Source organism: Lissotriton vulgaris, chromosome 10 (genome assembly GCF_964263255.1).
Source record: "Lissotriton vulgaris chromosome 10, aLisVul1.2, whole genome shotgun sequence".
Taxonomy (NCBI): Eukaryota; Metazoa; Chordata; class Amphibia; order Caudata; family Salamandridae; genus Lissotriton; species Lissotriton vulgaris.
This window is the reverse complement of record NC_141698.1, coordinates 940,465,983-940,490,591: the sequence shown is the minus strand read 5'-3', so window position 1 is coordinate 940,490,591 and position 24,609 is coordinate 940,465,983. Positions and strand designations below refer to the sequence as shown.

The 24,609-nt window shown below is 44.2% G+C and overlaps 1 protein-coding gene across 1 annotated transcript in view; it reads left to right on the top strand.

The window, feature by feature from the left end:
• DYNC1I1 (dynein cytoplasmic 1 intermediate chain 1) overlaps nucleotides 1–24,609 on the top strand; it is a 1,862,117-nt gene that overhangs the window by 997,646 nt on the left and 839,862 nt on the right. The window contains exon 8 of the mRNA XM_086941928.1: nucleotides 29–118. Coding sequence (XP_086798054.1) covers nucleotides 29–118 — 90 coding nt within the window. The remainder of the gene's footprint in view (nucleotides 1–28; nucleotides 119–24,609) is intronic.

Genomic DNA, 24,609 nt, shown 5'->3' with positions numbered 1-24,609 from the left:
ATAACACTTTTTGTCTTGCTCTTTGTAGTGGATGAAGAGGATGAGGAGCTGGCAGAGCTCAAAATTGTAGACGATTTACAGATGGAAGTTGAAGAACGGAAACCGGAAATCAAAGAAGGTACGAAAAAGACACGCCTAATGAATACGTTGTTCAGGGCTTTAAAAAGAACATTACAAAATATGTTTTTTTTTAAATTTACAATGATGGGAGAGTGGCTTTTTTGCGTTGGTGTTTGTGAGTAATGTACACCCTCGTTTGCTTGCACCTGGCCTACCCTGCCTAAGTCTCTTGATCAGATTTCGGAATCACATCCATCACCTCAGCCATTAGGCGAACGCGGGGGTGGGGGTTCAGGAAGTCCATTTCCTTCTCGTTTTAAATCGCCGTAGGTTGTGTGAGTGTTGAATAATGTTTTCTCCAATAAATGTTGCAGCATTTCCCGCCTGTGGCAACAGAATAACACTCACTTTGCTGAGATAGAAAGTGACATAAAATCAGAACTGGGCGATTTATGCTAAGGGTGGAGCGCTTTGCCCCCAGGATTGATAGGGATAGTTTAGAACCGGAGACCCACAGATCCAGGGTTTTCCACTTGTCCGGTCAGACTAAGATCAATAGTTCAATTAATAATTCAGTACATTTGCCCAAACTCACTGCACCTTTTATCATTAGTAGCCGTGCACCTTTTATCATTAGGAGCCGTGCACCTTTTATCATTAGTAGCTGTGCACCTTTTATCATTAGTAGCTGTGCACCTTTAATCATTAGTAGCAGTGCACCTTTTATCATTAGGAGCAGTGCACCTTTTATCATTAGTAGCTGTGCACCTTTTATCATTAGTAGCGGTGCACCTTTTATCATTAGTAGCCGTGCACCTTTGCGGTGCACCTTTTATCATTAGTTGCTGTGCACCTTTGCCGTGCACCTTTTATCATTAGTTGCCGTGCACCTTTGCCGTGCACCTTTTATCATTAGTTACCTGCACCTTTTTTCATTGGTAGTCGTGCACCTTTTATCATTAGTAGCCGTGCACCTTTTATCATTAGTAGCCGTACACCTTTTATCATTAGTAACCGTGCACCTTTTATCATTAGTAACCGTGCACCTTTTATCATTAGTAGCCGTGCACCTTTTATCATTAGTAGCCGTGCACCTTTTATCATTAGTTGCCGTGCACCTTTTATCATTTGTAGCCGTGCACCTTTTATCATTAGTAACCGTGCACCTTTTATCATTAGTAGCCGTGCACCTTTTATCATTAGTAACCGTACACCTTTTATCATTAGTAGCCGTGCACCTTTTATCATTAGTAGCCGTGCACCTTTTATCATTAGTAACCTTGCACCTTTTATCATTAGTAGCTGTCCTCCTTTTATCATTAGTAGCCGTGCACCTTTTATTATTAGTAACCGTGCACCTTTTATCATTAGTAGCCGTGCACCTTTTATCATTAGTAGCCGTGCACCTTTTATCATTAGTAGCTGTGCACCTTTGCCTTGCGCCTTTTATCATTAGTAGCCGTGCACCTTTTATCATTAGTAACCTTGCACCTTTTATCATTAGTAGCCGTCCTCCTTTTATCATTAGTAGCCGTACACCTTTTATCATTAGTAACCGTGCACCTTTTATCATTAGTAGCTGTGCACCTTTTATCATTAGTAGCCGTGCACCTTTTATCATTAGTAGCTGTGCACCTCTGCCTTGCGCCTTTTATCATTAGTAGACATGCACCTTTTATCATTAGGAGCAGTGCACATTTTATCATTAGGAGCAGTGCACATTTTATCATTAGTAGTAGTGCACAGCTTCATTTAGTTCTGTAGGAGAGCATGAATATTTTTATCAGTTGAACATAGGGCCAGATATATCATAAGGCTGGTTGAAAAAGGTGGTCCCAAATTAAGCACCAACCTTTTGCCAACAGTCTTTAACTTTTAGTATTAGTGTAGTATATATAATGAAGAAAGCCTACAATTTGCAAGCTGTAAACAACTAACAGGATTGTCAGTCAGCTATTTTAAGTGTCAATTTTGAATGAGACTTAAGCTTAGGACTCACACCTCAGTGAGGTTCTGAATATATTTTCCTACCTGTGTAACATATCAATTGATGGTGGGACTGCACCTGTTCCGAACCTGCGACATTAGAAAGAAGGTTGTCCTTATTGGACTTGTATTTTATTTACAATTATATGAGGGAAAAATATTTTAAAAAAATGTTGAAGGTAATCAATCACAAATTACATTTTCCACTGAAACGCGCCTAGTTTGAGGAACAGATGAACACATTAGAAAAGGAATTGTTTATCATACGTTTTGACTGATTCCTTCAAACTAGCTCAAATCAATGAAAGATGTAATTGTCTTGTTTGTTTTCCCTCTTCTAAATCGTTGATTTTGTGCGTTTGTTATGCATTTTTAAAGAACATTTGTGTTTAGCCCTTTTTATTGAATGGATTTTAAACTTTTGAAAGTCTGTAATGATATTTATTATACAGATTATTTTTTATTAGAAAGTTTGTGACATAAATATTCAGTTAACATTGTAGCATTTGGCTCATTCAGGTGTGGGGTTATGAATGCTTGCTGTGTGGGTGTCTGTGTGTAGAGCTGGTGAATGACCAGTAGTTCTAAAAAGTATTATTTATGACTTGACAATCTTTCATTGAGCCCCGTCCCTTTGGTTTGTGGGGCCCTTCTTATTGCATTTACCTACGTCTTGAAACCAGCCAGGAAAGGACCCTCAAAAGGAAAATCACACTAAACCAGTCCTTCAGTTTTAGGCAGTGTATAGGTCTCCTGTCTGCCAGGTGTGTATAAAATTGGGATCACCACTACCTCACAAGGGGCCCGATGTAGGTAAATCTGATTTACCGACTCTAGAATACCGAATTTTACTGATTCGGTATTCTAGATTCGGTAAATCAGATGTAGGTAAAAAATCGGTAATTTTTACCGAATCTGTATTATTCGGTAATTACCGAATCGGTATTTACTGATTTGGTAATCGCCATTGATTCCTATGGGCCTTAAGGCCCATAGGAATCAATGTCAATTACTGAATCGGTAAATACCAATTTGGTAAAATTACCGATTTTGCAAGGGGGACAGGGTGTCACTTTGACACCCTGTTGCACCCCTGATTCAGGCTTGTGTGCCATGTGACACACAGACGTGCCCTTAGGGCATGTCTGTGTGCCACATGGCACAGGTGTACATGCACAGATGTGCATGTACGCAGGTATTCGTTATTTACCACCAAATAGTATTTGGTGGTAAATAACGAATCAGTAAGGGCCTGTGGCACTGTTTAAAGTGCCACCTACATCTTGATTTACCGATTCGGTAAATTTACTGATTCGGTATTTTACAGAATCGGTAAATTTACAGAATCTGTAAATATACCGATTCTGTAACTATAAGGCCCCCTACATGTCTAACAGCAAATAGCGGTCGGTAACGGCCAAAATCGGCCGTTACCGACCGGTATTTGCCATCCTACATCTGGCCCTAGGTCTCTATGGCTAAGAAACTGAGTGCTCCACACAGTACACAGAGGACTGCTGTGAAACCAGGGAATAGTGAGGTGCTTTGTGGCCCCAGTGTATGTGGGGCTCTGTTGGATCACAAACAACAATAGGTAGTGGGAATTGTGGAGCAAAATAGTACCCACGCATCATTCAAATAAAAACACAACTCTTCCGAGCCCAATCATACAATTAATCATCAAGATCATTAATTCCTCAATGCAACAATGTATTTATTACAAATGTATTCATAGCTTGATCATTCTAATTTGGCTTGAAAATTAAAAAAACAGCAATTAACTCATAATACATTGCAACAAAGTCACATTAGCCCCCTGCAATGCAGAATGAACCCAACCCAAAAATGTAGCCCTTCGTTAAAAACTAAAGCCCAAGCAGTAGACACAAATTCCATACGTAATTAAGCGGTCTGTTAGACCAGTGTCAGTGGGCCTGCAGGCTGTTCCCACCTGCTGAGGCCCATGACTCTGCAGCCACAAAGCCCGGTCTAGGCTGTAATTGAAAGTTGTGATCGGCCTGTATACGGCTGGAACTGCCAAGCTCAAGATCGTGTATTGCCATACCGGCGCCACTTGTGATAAGGTAATGTGTGGCAGCAAATGCCCATCTTAAGACTGGTCTGTACATAACCGCGACAGCCCAAGAGGTGATTGGATTCTGCATGACCACAACTGCCAAGTGTGACAAACTCATGTGATAGCTACAACTTTTGAAGTTGCATGTGGCCTTTTCAGGGCTGCAGCTACCGAAATTAAGCCCAGCCTGAGGAAGTTGTAGCTGCCAAAGTGTAACCTCCCTGATCAGGGCCCCAGTGAAATTCACCAGGCCACGCGATGGGCTCAAAGAACCCAAAGACTAGTGTATGCCTCAATGGTCTGGATAGGACTGCTCCACATCATGAGTGCCTATTCCTGCTCACCGGCAAGACCAGAGTAGGCATGTTGCTGTAATGTGCCCATGTTCCTGAGGCGGGAGAAACTAAGCTGCCAGCCAGCCTGTTGCCACACCGATGGAGTGTGTGTGTGTGCCTAAGAGTCTTTGCAGCCAAAGCAGGCCTCGGAGGACTAATTCAACCAATGTGTGGTAACGGACTTGTAGAAGCTGAGTGCATGCAATATTTGGGGGTGATACCTGAGCTATATTCACACTGCTCCTGTTGGTCCCATAGATAAGGAGAGGACCACCCAGGAACAGGAGAGTGAGAGTCAGGACAAGAGTTGAGTGTGGACGAGTTAGTACTTGTCCCAGTCCGCGGACAGACCCAGGGTCGGTATGCACCTGTTACAACGCAACTTTTACAACTACCTACTGTTACAACGCAACTTTTAAAACGCATACCATTACAACGCATTGCGCTGGGGGGCGCTCTAGGATAGGGAATAAGTATAATTTACTATCCAACACCTTCCCTAGTGTCCACGGGGACTGGAGTTGGAATAGTAAATTATACTTACCACTATCCAGCACCTCAAAGCGCTATGCGTTGTAATGGTATGCGTTGTAATGGTCGCGTTGTAATGGTAGGTAGTTGTAATGGTATGCGTTGTAACATGGTACATCCCCAAGGGTCATTAGAAGCAAACAAGCCCAACCCTATGGTAGATACCCAGTAGCCCCTATTTGCCCTGTGGCCTCCCAAATAGGGTTTTCTCTGTGGTGTTAGAGCACTATACAAAAGTAGTTAACAAAACATGGCACAAAAGGAAGCTGCAAACCATAAATGCAGCTTAAAATATGATAGAACAGTAGTGAAACTAAAGGCAACTGCATTCACTCCTCATTCCCCTCCTAAAATGTTTCCTTCCACCTTGACACCTTCACATGTATCACCAGATCTCCCCACCATTTCTCTCTGTGATATAACCAGTCTGTCCACTGAGGCTGTTGAGGTAACACATTGCTTAACAGAGTCGAGCCTTAGTAGGGATACTGTACATGCCATTTTCTTACATCAGTTTACTATTTTGGTGTTGGGTTCTCCTTCGCTTTTCATTATCCACAAAATACAATGTATTGATTTTCTGTTAAAATTCCAGCAATATCTCAGGATATTGTCTCCAAAACGTTGATTTTCCTTTGCTTATGTAGTTTCTCCTCACTTTCCTACACATATTACCATGATTTGATCTGACCCTGATTCTATTTCTACCCAAATATCCTCATTCATCTCCACCTGCATAGAGACTTTGCATCATGACAAATGTTTACTCCAATTCCAAAATCTCCCAAGCAGGGGCGACTCTTCTACTAAGGCGGAGGAGCGCGCCCCACTGTCTTGAAGCAGTAAAGGATAGGAAACAATTAAATGCTAATAACGTAATGTTATTATCATTTTATTTTGTCCTCCTGTTGCAGCAGCTTTGCGTGAGGGAGCTGGCAGAGCAGAGGAGGAGTGGTAGAATCCTTCTAAGTGCGCAATGACTGTTTGGCCAGCCCTCTTGGGCCGCCCAAGACAGTCAAGCACACTTTCCCTGTTCTCAATGCAGGCTGCATTACAGCCTGCATGGAGAATATGCCCAGGACCCTCGTCCCTGGCTGAGCACCGAATCACAGTGCTCAGACCAATCACAATGCTCCATTGCAGCGTTGTGATTGGTCAGGGGAGCCTGGCTGTGCTTCCTGTTCCTGGAGTCCGAAACAGATCAGGAGCAGATACGTGGGACTCGGTGGTAAGGTAAGTGTTTATTTTTATTTTTTTTACATGTAACCCTGCGTGCCCCCATACCCCTCCCCGCGCTCGCCCCGACACCAGCGAGACGTGTCGGCCACCACTGCTCCCCAGCATAGACACTTTCTGTCCAATCTGCTCACAATAATGTGCGTAGAGCATAAATATGCTGGGGAAATTTTTCTCTCCTCCTTATGTGACCCTGCTGTCGATTCTCTACATTGTGTATATGACACTTAATTCTATTTAACAAGCTGATGAACTCCATTGTTTGCTTACATTTTAAGATTGCTGCAGGAAGGTTAGCTTTTTCCTCTTATCCATCTTGCTTTTCCACCCCAGTCCATGTTTGTGCTTCTTAATGTCACCAAATGACGTGCATTCTTGTTACTTAAGATTTGACAATCCTGCTAAACCACCTTATGATTGTTTTTCATCCACTCTGAAAATAATAGTTTAGAGCATTCTTATTCACAAAGGCTACATTCTTAAACTCATCTCGACTCTAGCAGTTCTATTTATTTTAGCCTCTTCATCACCTCACATTGTCATTTAAGGTTCCGGAAGAAATATTGCAGTTCTTGTTAAAGAAAGAAATTTCATGCACTGAATATCAAAGACCGCAATGACAAAAATACAAACTGTCACATTTTCTTCATCTTTTGTATATGTCATACATACAGCGCCTTCATTGAGAAAGTTTTAAATACCACTGGTCCTTACTGCATAAAACTGTTCTAGACAAGAACTGGTGTTAATTTTCTTAAGACAAATGACAAACGTTGCAAGCCTTCCCAGTTGTCCAATCTTGTGCAATCAATTACCTTGCCAGCTGCGCTATAAATATAATTTCCCTTTGACCCTTCACAAGGTCTTTTACTTCTGATGGTAACCCTAATAAAGGTGTTTGTGTGATTACTTTAATTATATATGCCGAATACAGCTTAGAAAATGTAAAATGGCTCGCCAATATTTTTAATGATTGCATGACCAAACATAGTTTCAGTTCCCTAAATCATTATTTCCTCAGTGAGATCATTTGCAGAATCTTGTTTTATTTCCACATATTGTATCCACTGTATGTTGGCTGTTCATGTTTGCATTAGCCAATTAGCCTTCTCCTAGAAGTGTTGCTTCTAGTTGTGGAGAACCAGCATGTAGCATACTACATCCTGAGGGAGTTTCCTGGGAGCTTGCTCCCATCCATTTCTCACAAAGCTGAGAGGTCCCCTAACAGGATATCCATAGAGGAGCTTACATGGTCTCAACTTAACCCCCTTCTTTTGCACCTCACTGTAGGTGAGCTTAAGACAATACAAAAGGACGTCCTACTTCTGCCTCATGGGCTCATATAGGTCCATTATCATGCCTTTCATGGTCTTGCTGAATCTCTCAATAAGCCCATTGCTTTGAGGATGATAAGGTGTAGAGTACTTGTATGTTACCGCATACTCATCCCACTTCGTGTCTGCATACATGAAATCCATGTGGGATGACTCAGATATTTTCTTGAAGCCAGAATACAACAAATACACTGGGACGGAATTCAATCTGTAGAGTTTTCTCTCCCGTGCGGAGTTCTCCAGGGATCGGCACTCTCCCCCTCCCTGTTTAATCTGTATGTGACACCACTGGCCAAACTCATAAAAACTCATGGCTGTAAACTGGTGTCCTACGCTGATGACACTCAGCTAGTGGTGTCACTCACCCAGACAGTAGAACTCCCAGCGGAGCGCTTTCGGAATTGTCTCCTTAGCCTAAAGAACTGGATGAATAAAAACGTTTCAAAGCTTAACACAGAAAAAACAGAGGTAATCGAATTTGGACATAATCCCTCTATCTGGAATCATCTATGGTGGCCTCCAGAAGCAGGCACCTGCCCTGTTCCAGCACAAAAAGTCAGGAACCTAGGTTTTGTGATGGATAAAGATCTGACCTTTATGTCACAAATCCATCAAGTAACATCGGCCTGTTTCTTCACAATCTTCACAATCAAGGTCCTTAGGAAGATATTGCCATTCATACCCTTCACCTTAAGGAAGACAATAGTCGGAGCCCTGGTCCTATCACACATCGACTACTGTAACGCAATGTACCTGGGGAGTGGAGAAAGGCAGCTCTCCAAACTCCAGTCATTGCAAAATGCTGCTGCGAGAGTACTGCTAGATCTCCCTAAACGTCACCCGACATCGCACAGCATCCGTCAACTTCACTGGCTTCCTGTTAGTCGAAGGGTGCAGTTTAAGGCCCTTTGCCTAGTTCACAAAGTTGTAAATGGGAAAGGGGCTGAGGACATGGTAAAACTATTTCCTCGCTACGTGCCACCTCGCCCACTAAGATCTGGTAGTCTGGGTTTGGTCTGCTTCCTAAAACAAAGAGAGTCCATTGGGGTGGTAAGTCTTTCTCGTACGGGGCAGCTAAACTATGGAATATGCTGCCCATGGAACTGCGCCTGAACCGAAACACAGGATTTAAAAACCACCTTTCCTAAAAGATGTGTTATTAAATTCTGAGTCCAGGGATACCAGACTTTTATGTCCCATCTTGCTCCTATGGGAAGATTTGCTGGTAGCCACTGTAGCCAGTATTCCCCATGATAGCCTATGGGCAAGATAGCCTTACAATAGTGAAAAACGAAAATGGCTGTAATTCACTACCAGAGCAGGTCACCTGCACTAGCACATGCTCTACCTTTCACATACACCGCACCCTGCCCAAGGGGGTACCTTGGGCCTTCCATAGGGGTGACCAATGTGTACAGAAAGGGAAGGGTTAGGCCTGGTCAGTGGGGACACTGACCAGGAGGACATGGCAGTTCACAGACTGCACACAGGCACTGCGGTGGCAGGCCTGAGACACCATTTTAGGGCTACTCATGTGGGTGGCACAATCAGTGCTGCAGGCCCACCAGTAGCGTTTGTATCACCAGCCCTGGCACACTCAGTGCACTTTACTAGGGACTTCTTGGTGATACAAATATGCCAATCATGGATAACCAATTACAATAACAATTTTACAGAGAGCATATGCACTTTAGCACTGATCAGCAGTAGTTGTGCGCCCATAGTCCTGGTCAGGAAAAATAAAGGAGGAAGAAGCAAAAAGTTTAGGGATAACCCTGCAAAAAGGGCCATTTCCAACAGGCCCTATAACACTGGGGGACCACCAGCACACAAGCTACATCAGGTCCAGGAACCTTAGGCTCACTGTGAAGGATCATTCTCCCAATAGATTAGGTGGTCTCCAGAGTTATGACCTGCTGCCTTGGTCTCAGGTTGATTCCTCAAGCCCTCTAGAGTTTTGCACTCTTTCTGCACCTTGCAAAACTCCTCCCTACTGGGCTCGCTCTCAACTGCCATCCAGCAAGCTCAGGCAGGTCTCACAGGAGAGCAGTGTCCTTCCTGGTAGGCTCAGGGGTGGCTTCCTCTGGTGCTCCGTCAACATGGACCATGGGAACTTCAGTGTCTGGTTTGCCACACCCCTTGCCCTTCCTCTTCTTGGCAGCTGCCAGGCCCATTTTCCCCGGCTCCAGACTTCCCCTCTTGGGAAGCCACAGACCTTGGGTCATACGGACATATTCATGTAAGCCTAACATCTCCAGGTGGGACCTGAGCTCCACTTCCTTCCAGACAGTGTGCTCTAGCTCATTGGCCAATAGACAGTCTACAGGTATGGCAGAGCTCTCAGATACTTTTAGAGAACCTGAGATTCCCCTACACCCAAAGGGAAACAAAGCCATGGGGTAGTGACTCTCCCAATTGTCTGTTACCTGATGGAAATTATTAGGGAGGACTTGCTCTGAGACACCGGATGACACCTCACAGTAGCAACGCTGACACATGTGTCTCTGAGCCTCCTCCCTGTGCCAATTGATGGTGATGTGCTGCCTGTACTTGGAAGATATTAAGGCATATGGGCTTTTGGCACCATCTACCTACCCCATTGAGACACTAAGGTAATCTCTGACCTCTCCCCCAAGCTGACTGGGACCACCTTCTCCCCAAGCACTACAGTGACCAACCCAAGTGCCTGCAAACCAGTGGGGGATTTGCCCTCTTGGCACATTTGGTCTCTCTCTTGGAGTGCCCTTACTTGTAGCACTCAGTATACTGGAGGATAGACGTCCTATCTGTTTGTCAAAGAATCCATTTCTCTTAGGCTCGGACAGGATTTGGTTCCTATTATTCCCTTTCTAATTATTTTGGTGGTCGTTAGAGAACTCTGCATTTTTAAGTTTTCCTCCCAGGAGAAGTCATTTCCCTCCCCTCCAGGCCCTGCTACTGATCCTCTATATCATCCCCTTCATTCACATCTGTTGCTGTCATCACTTGTGAACCTCCACCCAGGCCCACAGACCCACCTGAAGCTCCTCTCTCTTTTTGCCTTTCTTTGTTGGCAGACTCCTTTCCTTGCAGATTTGCTTGAGCTCAACCAGAGTGTAGCTCTTCAGGTTGATGAGCTTGAATTCCATCTCTGCAGGTATGGTCACAGACAGCCAGGCAGAATGAGAGTACATTTGGAAAAAGTGTAACGGCCAATCAAAGAGAATTTTAATATTATGAATTGGAATCCAATTATTAATCTGTGTGTGGAGTGGGGGTTAGGGCGGGCCGGAATAACAGGCGTGGAGGCCGTATGAAGTGCGCTATGATTAGCGAGAATTTTATTGATTGTACAGAAAGTTGGTCTTTGAAGTACAGTTGTCCGGGTGGGAGTTCAGGTAAGGTTGTAGTGATGAGGTTTCGGCGAGGCGTCGTCGGTAGGATGTCCGCTGCTGGGCTGAGGTCGTCTTTCCGTGGTGTAGGTAACGGTGTGCCCCTCGGAGGTAAATAGAAAGAGACACAGGGCGGTTAGTCCGGAGGACAACAAACCTCGTAATACTGTCACCTGCACCGGGGAGTGAGGGGGTTTGAAACGGACGTGAGGGAGGGGCGGTAGGGTAGGTAGAGAGAGAGAGCCAGAAAACGGGTAGCGGGTAGAGAGTGTGGTTTGAGGGGGGGGGGGAAAGGGGAATGTGCACAGTTCTATACAGTGTCGGTGTACGTTTTTACAGTGAGTGCGGTTCGGGAGTCTATTTACGCTATGTACACTACTACAAAGGGGAAACACGGAGAAAAGTAACAAGCTACTCACGTGCCCCGCCGTAACTCTCCTCTGAGTTACGGCCGCTCTCCAGCCACCTCCTGAGGACGCCACCAGTCCTCACACCAAACGTCTTCTTCCTCTTCCTTCTCTCGGCTCTTCCTTTCTCCTCCGCTTTCTGCTGCTGGTTCTTCGCGTGCTGCTAACTCCTGCCACGAGTCCACTGCTGGGAACCCTGTGTCCTCCGAGTCGTCGGCTTTTCTACCATCTGGTCGGGATCCAGTAGAAGGAGTTCCGGGGTCAGGTGTGGTCGCTTCCGGTCCTTCAGTACCCGCCACACTTCCGGGGTCACGAAAGGTCACTTCCGGCCCGCTGTGCACCGGTGTTGCCGTCAGCGCCTGTAGGGAGACAGAGAGAGGAGTAGCCTGGGTTGTCTGAGTTGCGGCATGGGTGGTTCCGAAGGTATGGGAGTCCACACTGGTTCGCCGCGCCCTGGAGGTAAGGGTCGGCCCTTCACACTGTGATTTTTAGTGGAACACAAAATCACTGTATGGCACTGCACAAACCCAAGTCCAAATCCTCACCGCTGATCAAGAATGTAGGAAATAGAGTTACTGGTTGAATGGGGTGAAACCCTACTCAGGCAGAAATCACAATTCCTGTCAGAGTGTAGTCACAAGTAAACCCCAAATTAACCTGTACTTAACCCTCTTGTAGCTTAGCACAAGCAGTCACACTTAACTTATAGCATTGTGTATAGTATTTACGCAGCATTTTAAACAGTAATAAAGTGAAAGCACAACCGAAGAAAAATACTAACCCAATTTAGAAACCTAGAGTAAAATTTGATGAATTATTTGAGACCGAAACAACAAACATCTAATCAGTAGAACCGGAGATGCACAATTTTACAGATGTAAGTGAAAATAGTACATAGAAGCACAATGCTGCAACTTTGATTATCTGGTCTCTCCAGACCGCAACAACGTCAGAAGTTCAGGCCGACTGTGATGGAGCGCGGGCCACATACAGGGACCAAGTTAGGCTTGCAGAACAAAGTAGCTTAAATCCTTTTTTGTGGAGCATTGCAAGATCCCTCATCGAGGATGCCTCACACAGCAGAGGTTCTGAGGAGCTACTGGCCTGCGATGCAGAGTCCTGCGTCTTCATCAAGGATGATACCGATGAGGTGCTTGCAATGCGAAGTATGTGTTGAGCAGTGGTGATTCTGAAGAAGCTTTGGGACTGTGATGTGAAGTCTTGCGTCGTCACCGAGCATGCCGTAGAAAAGGGGCTTGTGATGCGTAGGCCTGCATCAGGGATGCATCGCCCAGTAGCGAGAAAGCTGTGGGATGTAATGTTAAGCCCTGCATTGGGGATATGTTGCACTGCAGCAGTTTTGAAGCGGCTTGGAGAATACGTATCACATTGCATCAGTTTTGCTCACAGGACCTCTGCACCCGTTACACGGAAATGTATTGAATGCTGCAGACACCACAGAAGAAACATTCAGGAGGAAGTTTCGAAGAACGCCACACCGGACGCAAAAACAGAGAAGTCAGCAGATGTATCGGAACCCAGACACTCAGGGGAGCACCAGCAAGGAAGAGCCAGTGACTCTTGACTACAGAAAGACACCGAAGATCCTGTTGGAGGAGTGAACCGACAGTCTACCAACGCTCCCAGCCCCGCACCGAGAAGTGCATGGCTATCGCAGGTGTGTGACAAACTCCGGGTTTGGGGTTTGAGGGCAACCACAAGGGTCACAAATGGGTGCGAAACCTGTGTAGAGTAAATACGCCTGTTGGTTAAGATACTGGAAAGAGCTTCAACACAAAACGTTTGAGCACTAATCCTGTCTAATGAGCACATATTTCCAGAACACCTAGTTATTTTCTCACAGTGGAGAGAAGGTGGAGGTATAGAAGCATTAAAGTATTGCTTACTTACCTGCATGATCTTCTTTTCTCCAAGCATACTGGCAAGAGGATTCTGAACACTGTACCTTGGGAAAGAGACCGAAGACAACTAGCAGTGGCATTGACTGTTTTTCTCAGTTGTGGTTAAGACAAAGGACAATAAATCAACTACCTGATATCGCATGAGCGGTCTTGGGCTAATTCTATTTTTCTATATTCATGAACATACGCCTGACAAGTGAAGGAGAATGCGGGCATAAAGGCCATCTTATACAGAGATGGAGAATATCATACACCAACTCAGAGAGGACCAAAACAAACTCGAATGGGCCCTCGAGAAGCACTTGAACCAAGCAGAGATTGATCGCACTGTGTCCACCAACACCGTCCGCTCTCAAGGGGAACTATAACTAGGATGTCAGAGACTCATGCTCAGATAGTTATTTTTTCAGAGTGATAAAAATACATTCGAACAAGCAAGATTAACTAATCAATAAAAACGCATGATATATCGAACAGAATACAAATACAAAAATCTAAAATCTTTACGCTGTTACTATCTTGTTAGTTCCCACCCTTAGATTCGAGCCTCCCTAAAATTGAGCCCAAATTCCTGCCGCTTTTTCAGTTGCTCCAACCCTTTGAGTGTAAAGTTCCTCATATTTCTTAATCCGATTCATTTTATCCACTCAGAGCTCAAATCCTGGTACATGCACTGATTTCCATCTCTGCAAGATCAATGATTTGGTTACTAGTGACCCGATATAACAAACTTGTTGTTGACATAATGTTAACAAGCACTCAATGGGGGGAATCCTGATTAGTGTCCCTTATAGATCTAGTTTGACTAAGACTTGCAGTTTGTGACTTAGCCCCTTCATAACCTTGCTCCAAAAAGAAGAACATTTTGGACAGAGAAATATTATATGGGCCCAATCCCACAAACACACCCGCATCTAAAGCAGTTAGGCGACGCAGACGAGACAAGCGGATACGATACAGGGTATAATATAGAGCACCAGGCTCAGATAGTTGCTGACCTAGGACAAGGGAGAGGCCCACCTATCCTAGGGGCTTTGAATGTTTTACAGAAGTACGTGTCTGGTGAAGATTCGGTGTCCTTCTTTAATTTTTAACGTGCTTCAATGGCCAGTACATAGCTCGTGGATCTTTAGCCTTTTCACCTCATTCTTTTGTTAACCAGGGTAGCCCAAACAGCCTATCAGGTACCCAATAGAGATGGCACTATGATGTATGCTGAAATGAAAACATTTATTAAGGACCGACTGGAAGTGGATGGCAAAACTCATAGACTCAAATTTTGTTAAGAGAAGGGAGTGCCAGGCGATACCCCCAAAACACTTTTATAAAATGAAAGATGCTGCTGATTAATGGTTGAAGCTTCTTTAGTCTATAAGAGAAGTGCTTATTGACAAAATGTGCCTAGAACAATATCTGGAAGTTCTTCTTCCCCATTTTAAAAAGTGGCTTAGACAACATGCTGGATTAACAGTGGAACAGGTGGTGGAGATGGCCACCTCTTTCACTATGGCTCAGTCCCGTGGAGCCTATTCAGATATTGAAAAAACCAACCAAACCTCCACTTCACTCTGGACATTAGTTCGAGAGAAAGCCCTATAAAACACTCCAAGAACCACTCAAGGTCAAGGTCCTTAGACATGATCCTATAGTAAATCCTGGTACTCAGTGTTATGAATGTGGGAATTGGGAGCATATCGACCGATTCTGTAAAAAAAAAAAAAAGGAAGGAAAATGGAGAAGAGGAACCTATGGACATCAGTTTCGCCTCATGTTTCTGTCCTTATGCCTTCTATTTATTTATTTATGCGATTTTATATAGCGCAAACTTTCCCCGAAGGTGTCAGAGCGCTTTACATAAGAACCAGTTGAAAAACATAAGGACTTAGGATTACATGCGTTACATAAAGGATACAAACAGAAAAAATCGCAAATGTACAAGATGTAAAGTCACACAAGGAGGAGATACAAATGGATATACTCTAAGAGTCACATAGGAATGGTAGATAGTACAAAGGTCTACTGCATATACTAGTGATTAGAGTTATCTCTATATACATAGGGAAGGGATACAAATGGATATACTCTAAGAGTCACATAAGAATGGTAGAGAGCACATCGGTCTACTGCATATACTAGTGATTAGAGTTATCTCTATATACATAGGGAAGGGATTCAAATGGATATACTCTAAGAGTCACGTAGGAATGGTAGATATACAAAGGTCTACTGCATATACTAGTGATTAGAGTTATCTCTATATACAGAAAAGCACAGTTCCATGAAGTGGGGTCGGAGGGGGGATGCAGTCACAGCACTAAGGGGGGGGGGCAGAGAAAGGTCGCTAGGACAGGGGGGGGAGGTCAGAGATCACTAAAATTGTGGAGGAGAAAGGTAGATGAAGAAGCGAGTATTAAAAGAAAATGGCGAGGAGCACAAAGGTTCAAGTCCGAAAGTCCAGAAAGAGGGCTGCCATAGCCAGCAAGTCCGGGGGTGGGGGAGAAAGGCAGTCCGCAGTAAAGTCACAGCCTAATCATCCATGAGGAGCTGGGGCAGAGGAGATCAATCCGGAGACCAGGGGTCAGGGAAGAAACAAGACCTGAGCTCCGATGTCTGGGAGAGCTGGGGGGGTCATGCCTCAGGCCTCCGATCCTGAGCTCCGATGTCTGGGAGGGCTGGGGGTCCTGGGCTAGGGCAGGGCACAGGGGAGCATGGTGTGCAAGATGTCTGTCCCCTCCAGGATTAGCCCGCAGCACAAGACCCCCCAGTCGAAGCAACAGTCGTAACAGCACACTTGATGAGCAGGCCTACGAGATGTGGCCTACATATTATGTGAGTTTATGGCTCAATGGTTAACTGGTTACTGCCCTACTAGACTCTGTTTGTCGCCAATCAGTGATTAAAAGTAGTTTGACCTATGCCTCACAAATAGTCCCCAATAAGTATGTACTAATGTGGTGTTTGCATGGGGATCTTAAACCTGCCCCATAGCTAGATTGTTTCTAATTAATCCAGATCGTAGAAATATGACGTAGAAATAGCTTTCCTCCCTTCCGGAAAAATGTATTCTCGGTACAGATAACCCTTATTTCTTAGACTTGCTACTGAAAAAATCTCAAAACCTTAAGGGCCTCAACCTGAAAAAGATCTCGGATAGAGAACCCTGGTATTGTTGGAACCATAACTGAAGACCCTCTTCTTACTAACGAGCCATAGGTGCTAGATAAACAATTTAGAGTGGCCCGGCTGAATAAGACATCACAAAATGTCTGGAAAAATGCCTGAGAGACACAAGATTCTCCTAATCCTGTGTTCCCATGGTCCATTATTCAAAAAGGTTTGCTTTATTGTGTCAATACAGCAGATCAGACCCCCCATCTTTTGGTACCGCTGGAGTTCGGAGACCAGGTCTATTCTTTGCTGATTCCCATCTTTTGGCTGACCATTCTGTCATGGAAAATACCAGTCAAGCTATTCTACAATACTTCTTTTGGCCAGTTATCTATTATCAAACTAAGCAATATTACCCGGGAATGTGCAATGTGCCCGAAGAAAAACCCTACCAACCCCTCAGAGTACCCCTACAGCCCCTACCTATCATAGGAAAACCCTTTGATAGAATCTGGATGGATCTCATTGGGCCATTACCATGCTCTTCTAGAGGCTTTCAATACATATTAGTCCTAGTCGATTACGCTACACGCTATCCAGAGGCCATACCCCTATGACTGATCTTTACTAAAGTCATTCATTGCACAACACCTGACAGAGGTGTTTTCACTGATGGGATTTCAAAGGGAGTTTCTTACTGACCAGGGTACACCCTTTGCTTTGAAGCTAATGAAGCAAGTGTGTAAACAGCTTTGCATTAAGCATTTAAAGACCTCTGTGTACAATCACCAAACAGATGGTCTTGTTGGGAGATATAACGCACCCCTTAACTCGGCCCTTTAAAAAGATGTTAACTGGGGATGGAAATTCCTGGGAACAGTTATTACCCCTGGCACTATTTGTCCTACGTAGCCAAAGCCAAAGTTGATTAGGGGTTTCACCCTTTGAATTGCTCTTTGGCTGGCGAACTCGTACCCTCCTAGAAATTACAAAGGAAGCCTGGTAGAAGGATGCCTAAGATGAGACAGTTTCCCTTTTAGATTACACCTCTCAACTCAAGTCCCACATTGGCAAGTTGAGACCTTTGCCTCAGGAAAAGACCGAGAAAAGCCATCAAAAGCAAAAGTATTTTTATGACAAAGGAAAAAAATGGAGAGAGTATGTAGTGGGTGATTGGGTCCTAGTTCTCTTACCTTATTCCAATACCAAAATAAGAGCGGAATGGTAAGGCCTGTACGAAATCACTGAAAAAAATAGGACCAGTTACTTACTGATTACTTCTTCCCCCTAAAAAAGAACAGATGTGCCATATTAGTCTTTTAAAGAAATAGTTAGGACCACCCTCTAAAATGGTACTACCAGTCATACCCATAGAACAGTCCAGGCATACCATAGGAGACACTAACATCAACCCAAGGAGGAAAGGTAAAGTCTTCCTAAGCTCTTATATTCTTTTTCTGACATTTTTTTTGATGAACCAGGTTGTTAGAAATGGGGGTCTCTAGTTGGCAAGGGCTTGCATCTTTGTCCAAATAGGGACCCTTCTTCCTAGTCAGGATAAGGGAGTTACACTCCTAAAATAACCCCTCCTCACCCCCATGGTAGCTTGGCACGAGCAGTCAGGCTTATCTTAGAGGCAGTGTGCAAAGCATTTGCACATAACCAACAGCAATACAGTGTAAGCACTACAAAAGGACACCACACCAGTTTAGAAAAATAACCAATATTTTTATATTCTTAAGACAAGACCAAAAAGGATAAAAATCTGCAGTTATCAAAATAACCTTGAAAAGCAGTTCCTTGATGTCGATAGCTCTGTCCGGGGCTATCAGGGTGTCATGAGCAAACAAATCGGAACAGTTCTGGCTGGCCGTGGCGTTGCGGGCCAGCTACGGTGTCAGGAAGACCCGTAAACAGTACCTTTTAGAAATGCAGGGCTTCGGCGACCTTTCGTTGAGATTCCGAAAGCACGGTGTCCGCAGGCGTCTGGTCCGGAGGTCAGTGCAGGAGTCGTCTGGGCCCTCGAAGTCACATGCGTTGCAGGTCGAACTCCTCTTTGTTGAAGTCTGGAGCGCTGCTGCTGGCAGGCGTCTGGTGCTGCGGTGCAAAGTGCAGCAGTGCGGTGCCCTCAGGTCGCGGTGCAAGCAGCGGCTCGATGGCGGCGTCAGATGGCATCGTCGGGGAGACCAGGGTCACGGTGTAAAGTGAATGTGGTGCTCATCGCAGTGCTGGCAGGTCACGGTGAAAGCAGTGGCGGCGGCATTGCTGAAGCGCTGTTGTCGGCTGACGAACTGATGCCGATGGCACCGGCGTCGGTAGGCCAAGGCTGCTATGCAGGATGAGGGCAGTGCCCTCGAACCACGGTGCAAGCAGCGGCGTTGATTCCAGCATGGAGCGTCGTCGGGAATACCTCAGCGTCGTCGTGAAGCTACGCGGTGCGGAGTGTGGTGCCCATAGGTCGCGGTGCAAGCAGCGGCTCGGTGGCGGCGTCAATGGTAAATCCCACGTAAGACATAATGTATTCAACTGCTTCTCATGCCGCAGATATGCTTATCCAAGCCTTTTTCTGGGCACGCCGGAAAACATTAAACATCCTCAGAAGTGACTCATCTTATACCCAATGCATTACAAGCTTTAATTAGCTCTTCTTCAGGGGTTTCACTATAAATAAGAAAACATAAGTCTTTATGTCTTACGTGTGATTTACCATCGGAAGTAAATGAAACCTTCAAAAGTCTGTGGAGTACATGGATTAATTTTTTTAAATCTGGAGAATAAGTGTTAAATCAAAGAAACGCGGTGCGCCCGAGCAAGGAACGCAAATACGCTCCGATTCTGTAAAATACTTGAAGCGTGAACTTGGGTGGATCACGCAGCCCGGGCTGCACGCTCAACAGTTTAGTTGTGAGTACATGGAACAAAAAAGAAAATAAAGGTGTGCACTGTAGCACTTGACTGGAAACTATGAGAACAGGTAGCCTTGCAATAGTGAAAAACGAAATTGGCTGTAATTCACTATCAGGACATGCCACAGACACCAGGGCATGTCCTACCTTTCAGAAACAATGCACCATGCCCACAGGTATACCTTGGGCCTACCTTAGGGGTGACTAACATGTAGAAAATGTAAGGTTTAGGGAATGGCAAGTGGGTGCACTTGCCAAGTCGACATGGCAGTCCCAGACTGCTCACAGGCTCTGCAATGGCAGGCCACAGTTACACTTTATGGGCTGTTTGTGTGGGTGGCACAATCCAGTGCTTCAGCCCACCAACAGCATTTGATTTATGGGGCCTGGCACACGCAGTGCACTTTACTAGGGACTGACACATAAATCAAATAGGCCAATCATGGAAAAACTAATCCATAACACATTTTACTACTGGAGCACTTGCATTTTACCACTGATCAGCAGTGAGAAAAGTGCATAGAACCACTACGCCAGCAAAAACAGTCAAATCCGAGAGGTCAGAAAGCAAAACCTCAGGGGAAACACGCCAAAAGATGCCAATTCTAACACAGGCAGAACCCACTTGACAGTGCACTCTATTCCTACAGTATTCCAGCTGACGACTGTGTGGCCCTTCAGGCTGAAGTAAAACAGATGCTACAATTGGGCGTCATAGTTCCTTCCAAAAGTGAGTGGTGTTCCCCAATAGTCCTTGTGCCAAAGCATGATGGAAGCATTCGATTCTGTATCGCTTTTAGAACTATTAACAGGGTTTCCAAGCTAGACGGATACCCTCTACCCAGGGTAGACAAACTAATTGAGAAGTAAAGTGACCCTTGTTTTACAACAACCATTGACCTAACTAAGGGCTATTGGCAAATCCCCTTGAATCTTAAAGACCAAGAGAAAACAGCCTCCACTCCTGATGGTTTATATCATTTCACCGTCTTTCCATTTGGTCTTCATGGTGCTCCAGCCACCTTAGAGACTCATGAACACACTGCTTCAAAAACATCAGGTGTATTAGTCAGCCTATCTGGTCAGAACACTTGAAACATTTTGAGTTAATCCTATCTGAACTTCAGGGGGCTCATCTATATAGTAATGTAAAAAATCTAAGTTTGTCCACCAGAACGATTAGTATCTGGGATACCTCCTTCGGGGAGCGAGTCATAGAGCCTCAAACAGAAAAAGTCAAGGCCATACCAGAAACCCCCTTTCCTAGCATAAAAAAAGAAACAAGAGCTTTTTTGAGCCTCCTAGGATACTATACGATTCCTCCGTATTCTGAGTTGGCAGCTCCTCTTACAGATCTGCAGAGAAAAATGGTCTGCCCTTTGGTATTCAAGCAAGAGCTTTCCGCCTACCAGAAGTTGAAAAATGCTCCTACCACAAGCCCCGCCCTAATGTCACCCAATTTCAGCAAGCTCTTCATTTTGCAAACGAATGCCTCCGATGTCGGGATTGGGGCAGTCCTATCCCAGTTAGACCAATTGGACCATGACCGTCCTATTCTATATATTAGTTGGAAGTTGTTCTTTCAGGAGTGTGTATATCCAACAATTGAAAAACTCACCCTGAAGTAGAGCATTGGAAAACTCCATTATTACCCAGAAGGAAAACCCTTTATACTGCTAAGAGATCATGCTCCCCCCTACCTGGCTACAACGGAACAAAGGGAATAAAGACAGAATTCTATGATGCCTTTTGTCCCTGCAACCTTTTCAATTTGAGGTACAACACAGAAAAGGCAAAGAACAGGGCAACACTGATTACCTTTCCCATTTTCCCCAACTGAGAAAATGCTAGGGAGGGAGTGTGCGACGAGGAGGCTTTTTACGACCCTGTACCTTAGCTTGTCTCTTCCACTATGCCATCACACTACACGCTTTTGTACATCCATAAGGTACTGCAGAGTCTTGTGTCTCTAAGCATCAAGATGCGGATTGCGAAGTGGCTGAACCTGACTGCTGCCCCATGAACGTGGAAAATGATTGGATGCTACAGTTGCACTTGGGTGGACTGCCAATAACGCAAGGAAAACACCACAGAAGAAACGTTCAGGAGGAAGTTTCAAAGAATGCCAAACCGGATGCAAAAATGGAGAAGTCTGCCAACGAATTGGAACCTTGAGAGTCAGGGAAACACCAGCGAAGAAGAGCCGGTGGCTCTTGATTACAGAAAGACACAGAAGAGCCTGCTGGAGGAGTGAACTGATGGTCTACCAATGCTCCCAACCAAACACCGGGAAGTGCGTGGCCATCGCAGGTGTGTGACAAACTCTGGGTTTGGCGTTTGAGGGAGGGTAAAACCAGGCCATCACAAGGTCACAAGTCAGAGCAAAACCTGTGCAATGTAAATATGCTTGTTGGTTAAGATAATAGAAAAGGGCTTCAACACAATACTTTTGAGCACATGTTCCAAGCCCACCTTGTTCTTTTCTCACAGTGGAGAGGCGGCGGAGGTAGAGAAGCATTAAAGTATTGCTTACTTACCTGCGTTATCTTCTTTCCACCAAGCATACTGGGAGGATTCTGAACACTGTAATTAATCAATCAATCAATCAATCAGAGAATTACCTTGGGGAAGAGGCCGAAGATGACCAGCGGTTGCCTAGACTGTTTTTCTCAGTTGAGCTTAAGATGGACAATAAACCAATTACATGATATCGCATAAACTGTCTGGCTCTAATTCTACTTTTCTATATTCGTAGCCATACGTCTGACAAGAGGGTTTTAAATCACAGTTCTTTAGACACCAAACTCAGTTTTTTAACCTGCTCCCAAAAAACAGTTATCACTTATGCAATGTAATATGGTAACCCAATATTATTCTATGGGAGAGGTAGGCCATGCAATAGTGGAAAACAAATGTAAGAGTTTTTCACTACCAGGACATGTGACACCAAGAAGTACGTGTCTGACATTTTACATACACTGCACTCTGCTGTCTGGGGCCTACCTCAGGAATGACATATTGTATTAAAAAGGAAAGGTTTAGGCCCAGCCAAAAGTTTATTTTGCTAGGTGGAAATGGCAGGTAAAAACTGCACCTACACACAAACTGCAATGGCAGGCCTGAAACATGTTTAGCGAGCTACTTAAGTGGGTGACCTTTTTACATGTAATACTCCTTAACTATGTGCCAATTAGGTGAAAGTCAATTTGATCATGTTTAAAGGAGAAAGCACAAGCACTTTAGCACTGGTTAACAGTGGTCAGGTGTGCCGAGTCTCAAGGCCAGCAAAAACTAGATGAACAGAAAATGGAGGCGTAAGGCAAAAGGTTTGGGGTAAGACCACCCTAAGGTTGACAAGTCTAACACAGGACACAACACAGTGTCAAAATGTACTGCCTTTTGTTGCATTAAAGCAAAAACACCAAGCTGTGCCATTCTGCAAACATTGATCTGCTTCTGGGGTGTTTCTCAAAGCTGTCACACAAACAGGCTGTCTTGTTGTCGCACAGCCTCGCATCTTGGCAAACAGGGTGAGTGTGAGCTGTCTAACATAGGATTTGAACTGTAAGCAGACCCTATCAATAAAAATTCCTATGTGTAGAGAGATGCGGATGGACCTGGCACACTATAGTGTGCCGGGTACTGCAGCACCCATGCAATGCATCAATATCTGGAAGAAAGCAACTCGGTTCCCTTTCTATCCTCCTGCTTCCAGTTGTCACTCGTTTTAGATGGAAAGCGTATCCTAGTAGATTGGGCTTTGTATCAAAACTGCTGGATGTTTGTGCTACTATACCCTTAGTAAAGCTTTTTTGTGCTAAGAAAAGTCCACTTTTCCAGCACAAACCGCCTTTTTACACTGGATAGTAAATCGCGGCTGCCATATTGTGCCACTTTGCATCGCACTAGCACTGCTGCAAAGATTTACTAAATATGGGTTTCGTTCGTCAGAAAAAAAGAAGCTGGGAGATAACAGTTCACATATACGAAAAGAAAAATGGAAGATTAGATGTTTTGATTACTTTACTCGTGCTACCAGTAACAGAAGCAATCCTTGTTATTTCATTTTGTACACAAGGTGGGGGAGGGAAGGGTGTGCATGATCTAATTCTTATAGGTCTTGTGGGTTTTCTGATGAATAAATCAGCAAATATCTTTTAGACCTTGAACAATAACCAGATTTGTATACTGGTGGTAGTGCATTGGGATATGTATTGAGTAATGGGTGACATCAGACAACTCTGTGAAGTACCTTTACAGAACATACCAATTATTTACTATCACTTCCAACAAATAACCTTATTCAGGGAAGCCAATGATTCCATGTAGCGAAAGGAAAAAGTAATTCTCTTTAAAATAGCTTCCAAAAACTCGCAATTAACCAGGTAAAATGTATTTTCAGTATCCTGCAGTAGGATGAATGCTGATATTTTCTCTATAAAAAATAGTCTATGGACTCAACGAAAAATTGAGTATTAATGAAAACATTTAGAAGTGCTCACTAAAGCAATTTAGATCCATGTGATTCAGCTCTACAGATCAAGAAGTAACACAATTAAAAAGTCCTTTGGCAGTCTGGGTTTCACACCTTTATTTATTGATCTAATCGACAGACCTTTGTCCATTCAGTAGCCACACGAACATAAATGTAAAATGAGAGATTAAATTATCCATAAAATATTCATAGCATTTTAGAAGGGTGCTCATCCTGATCCATAGCTGTGTTAGTGGAAAGTTGGGAGATTTATACTGGAAAGGGTACACTATCAGCCGTACATAATATAATTGTTACTCTTGCATCTCCCTGAAACATTTACATTTTCCCACGCTAATTTTGATCATGTTACCCGAAGGAGCTACCCATTTCTAGAGGCCACCGCCCCTCTTATAGAGCCTCTAATGTAGTTTGCTGCATTTGGAATGGATTTTACCTTTGTTACTCAAGGAGGTTGTTGTCCAGATTTACCCCTTTCTCCCACCATGGCTGAGCAATGGTCTGGGAATTCACAATTTACTGCTATAAATATCTGGACTTTCTTTTATCACATGCAGCTTCCCAGTTCGACTACGAATATGGACAAAATGCAAGCTAAACATCACATTCTGTCTCATTAATGTTGAGTTTTCAGGGTATTTAATGCTTGCACGACTTGAGCTCATTTCACTGAAAATAATATAATCACAAAATCTAGCAAAGAGCACAGCACTTATGAATTACTCATTCAAAACCAGACATTTTCAAACCACCTGCAACCCTATTATTTATCTCTCTTCTGGGAGTATATTAAGAGCATTCAGAACTGAATGATTTGATAATGATGCAGACTTCTCTCTGG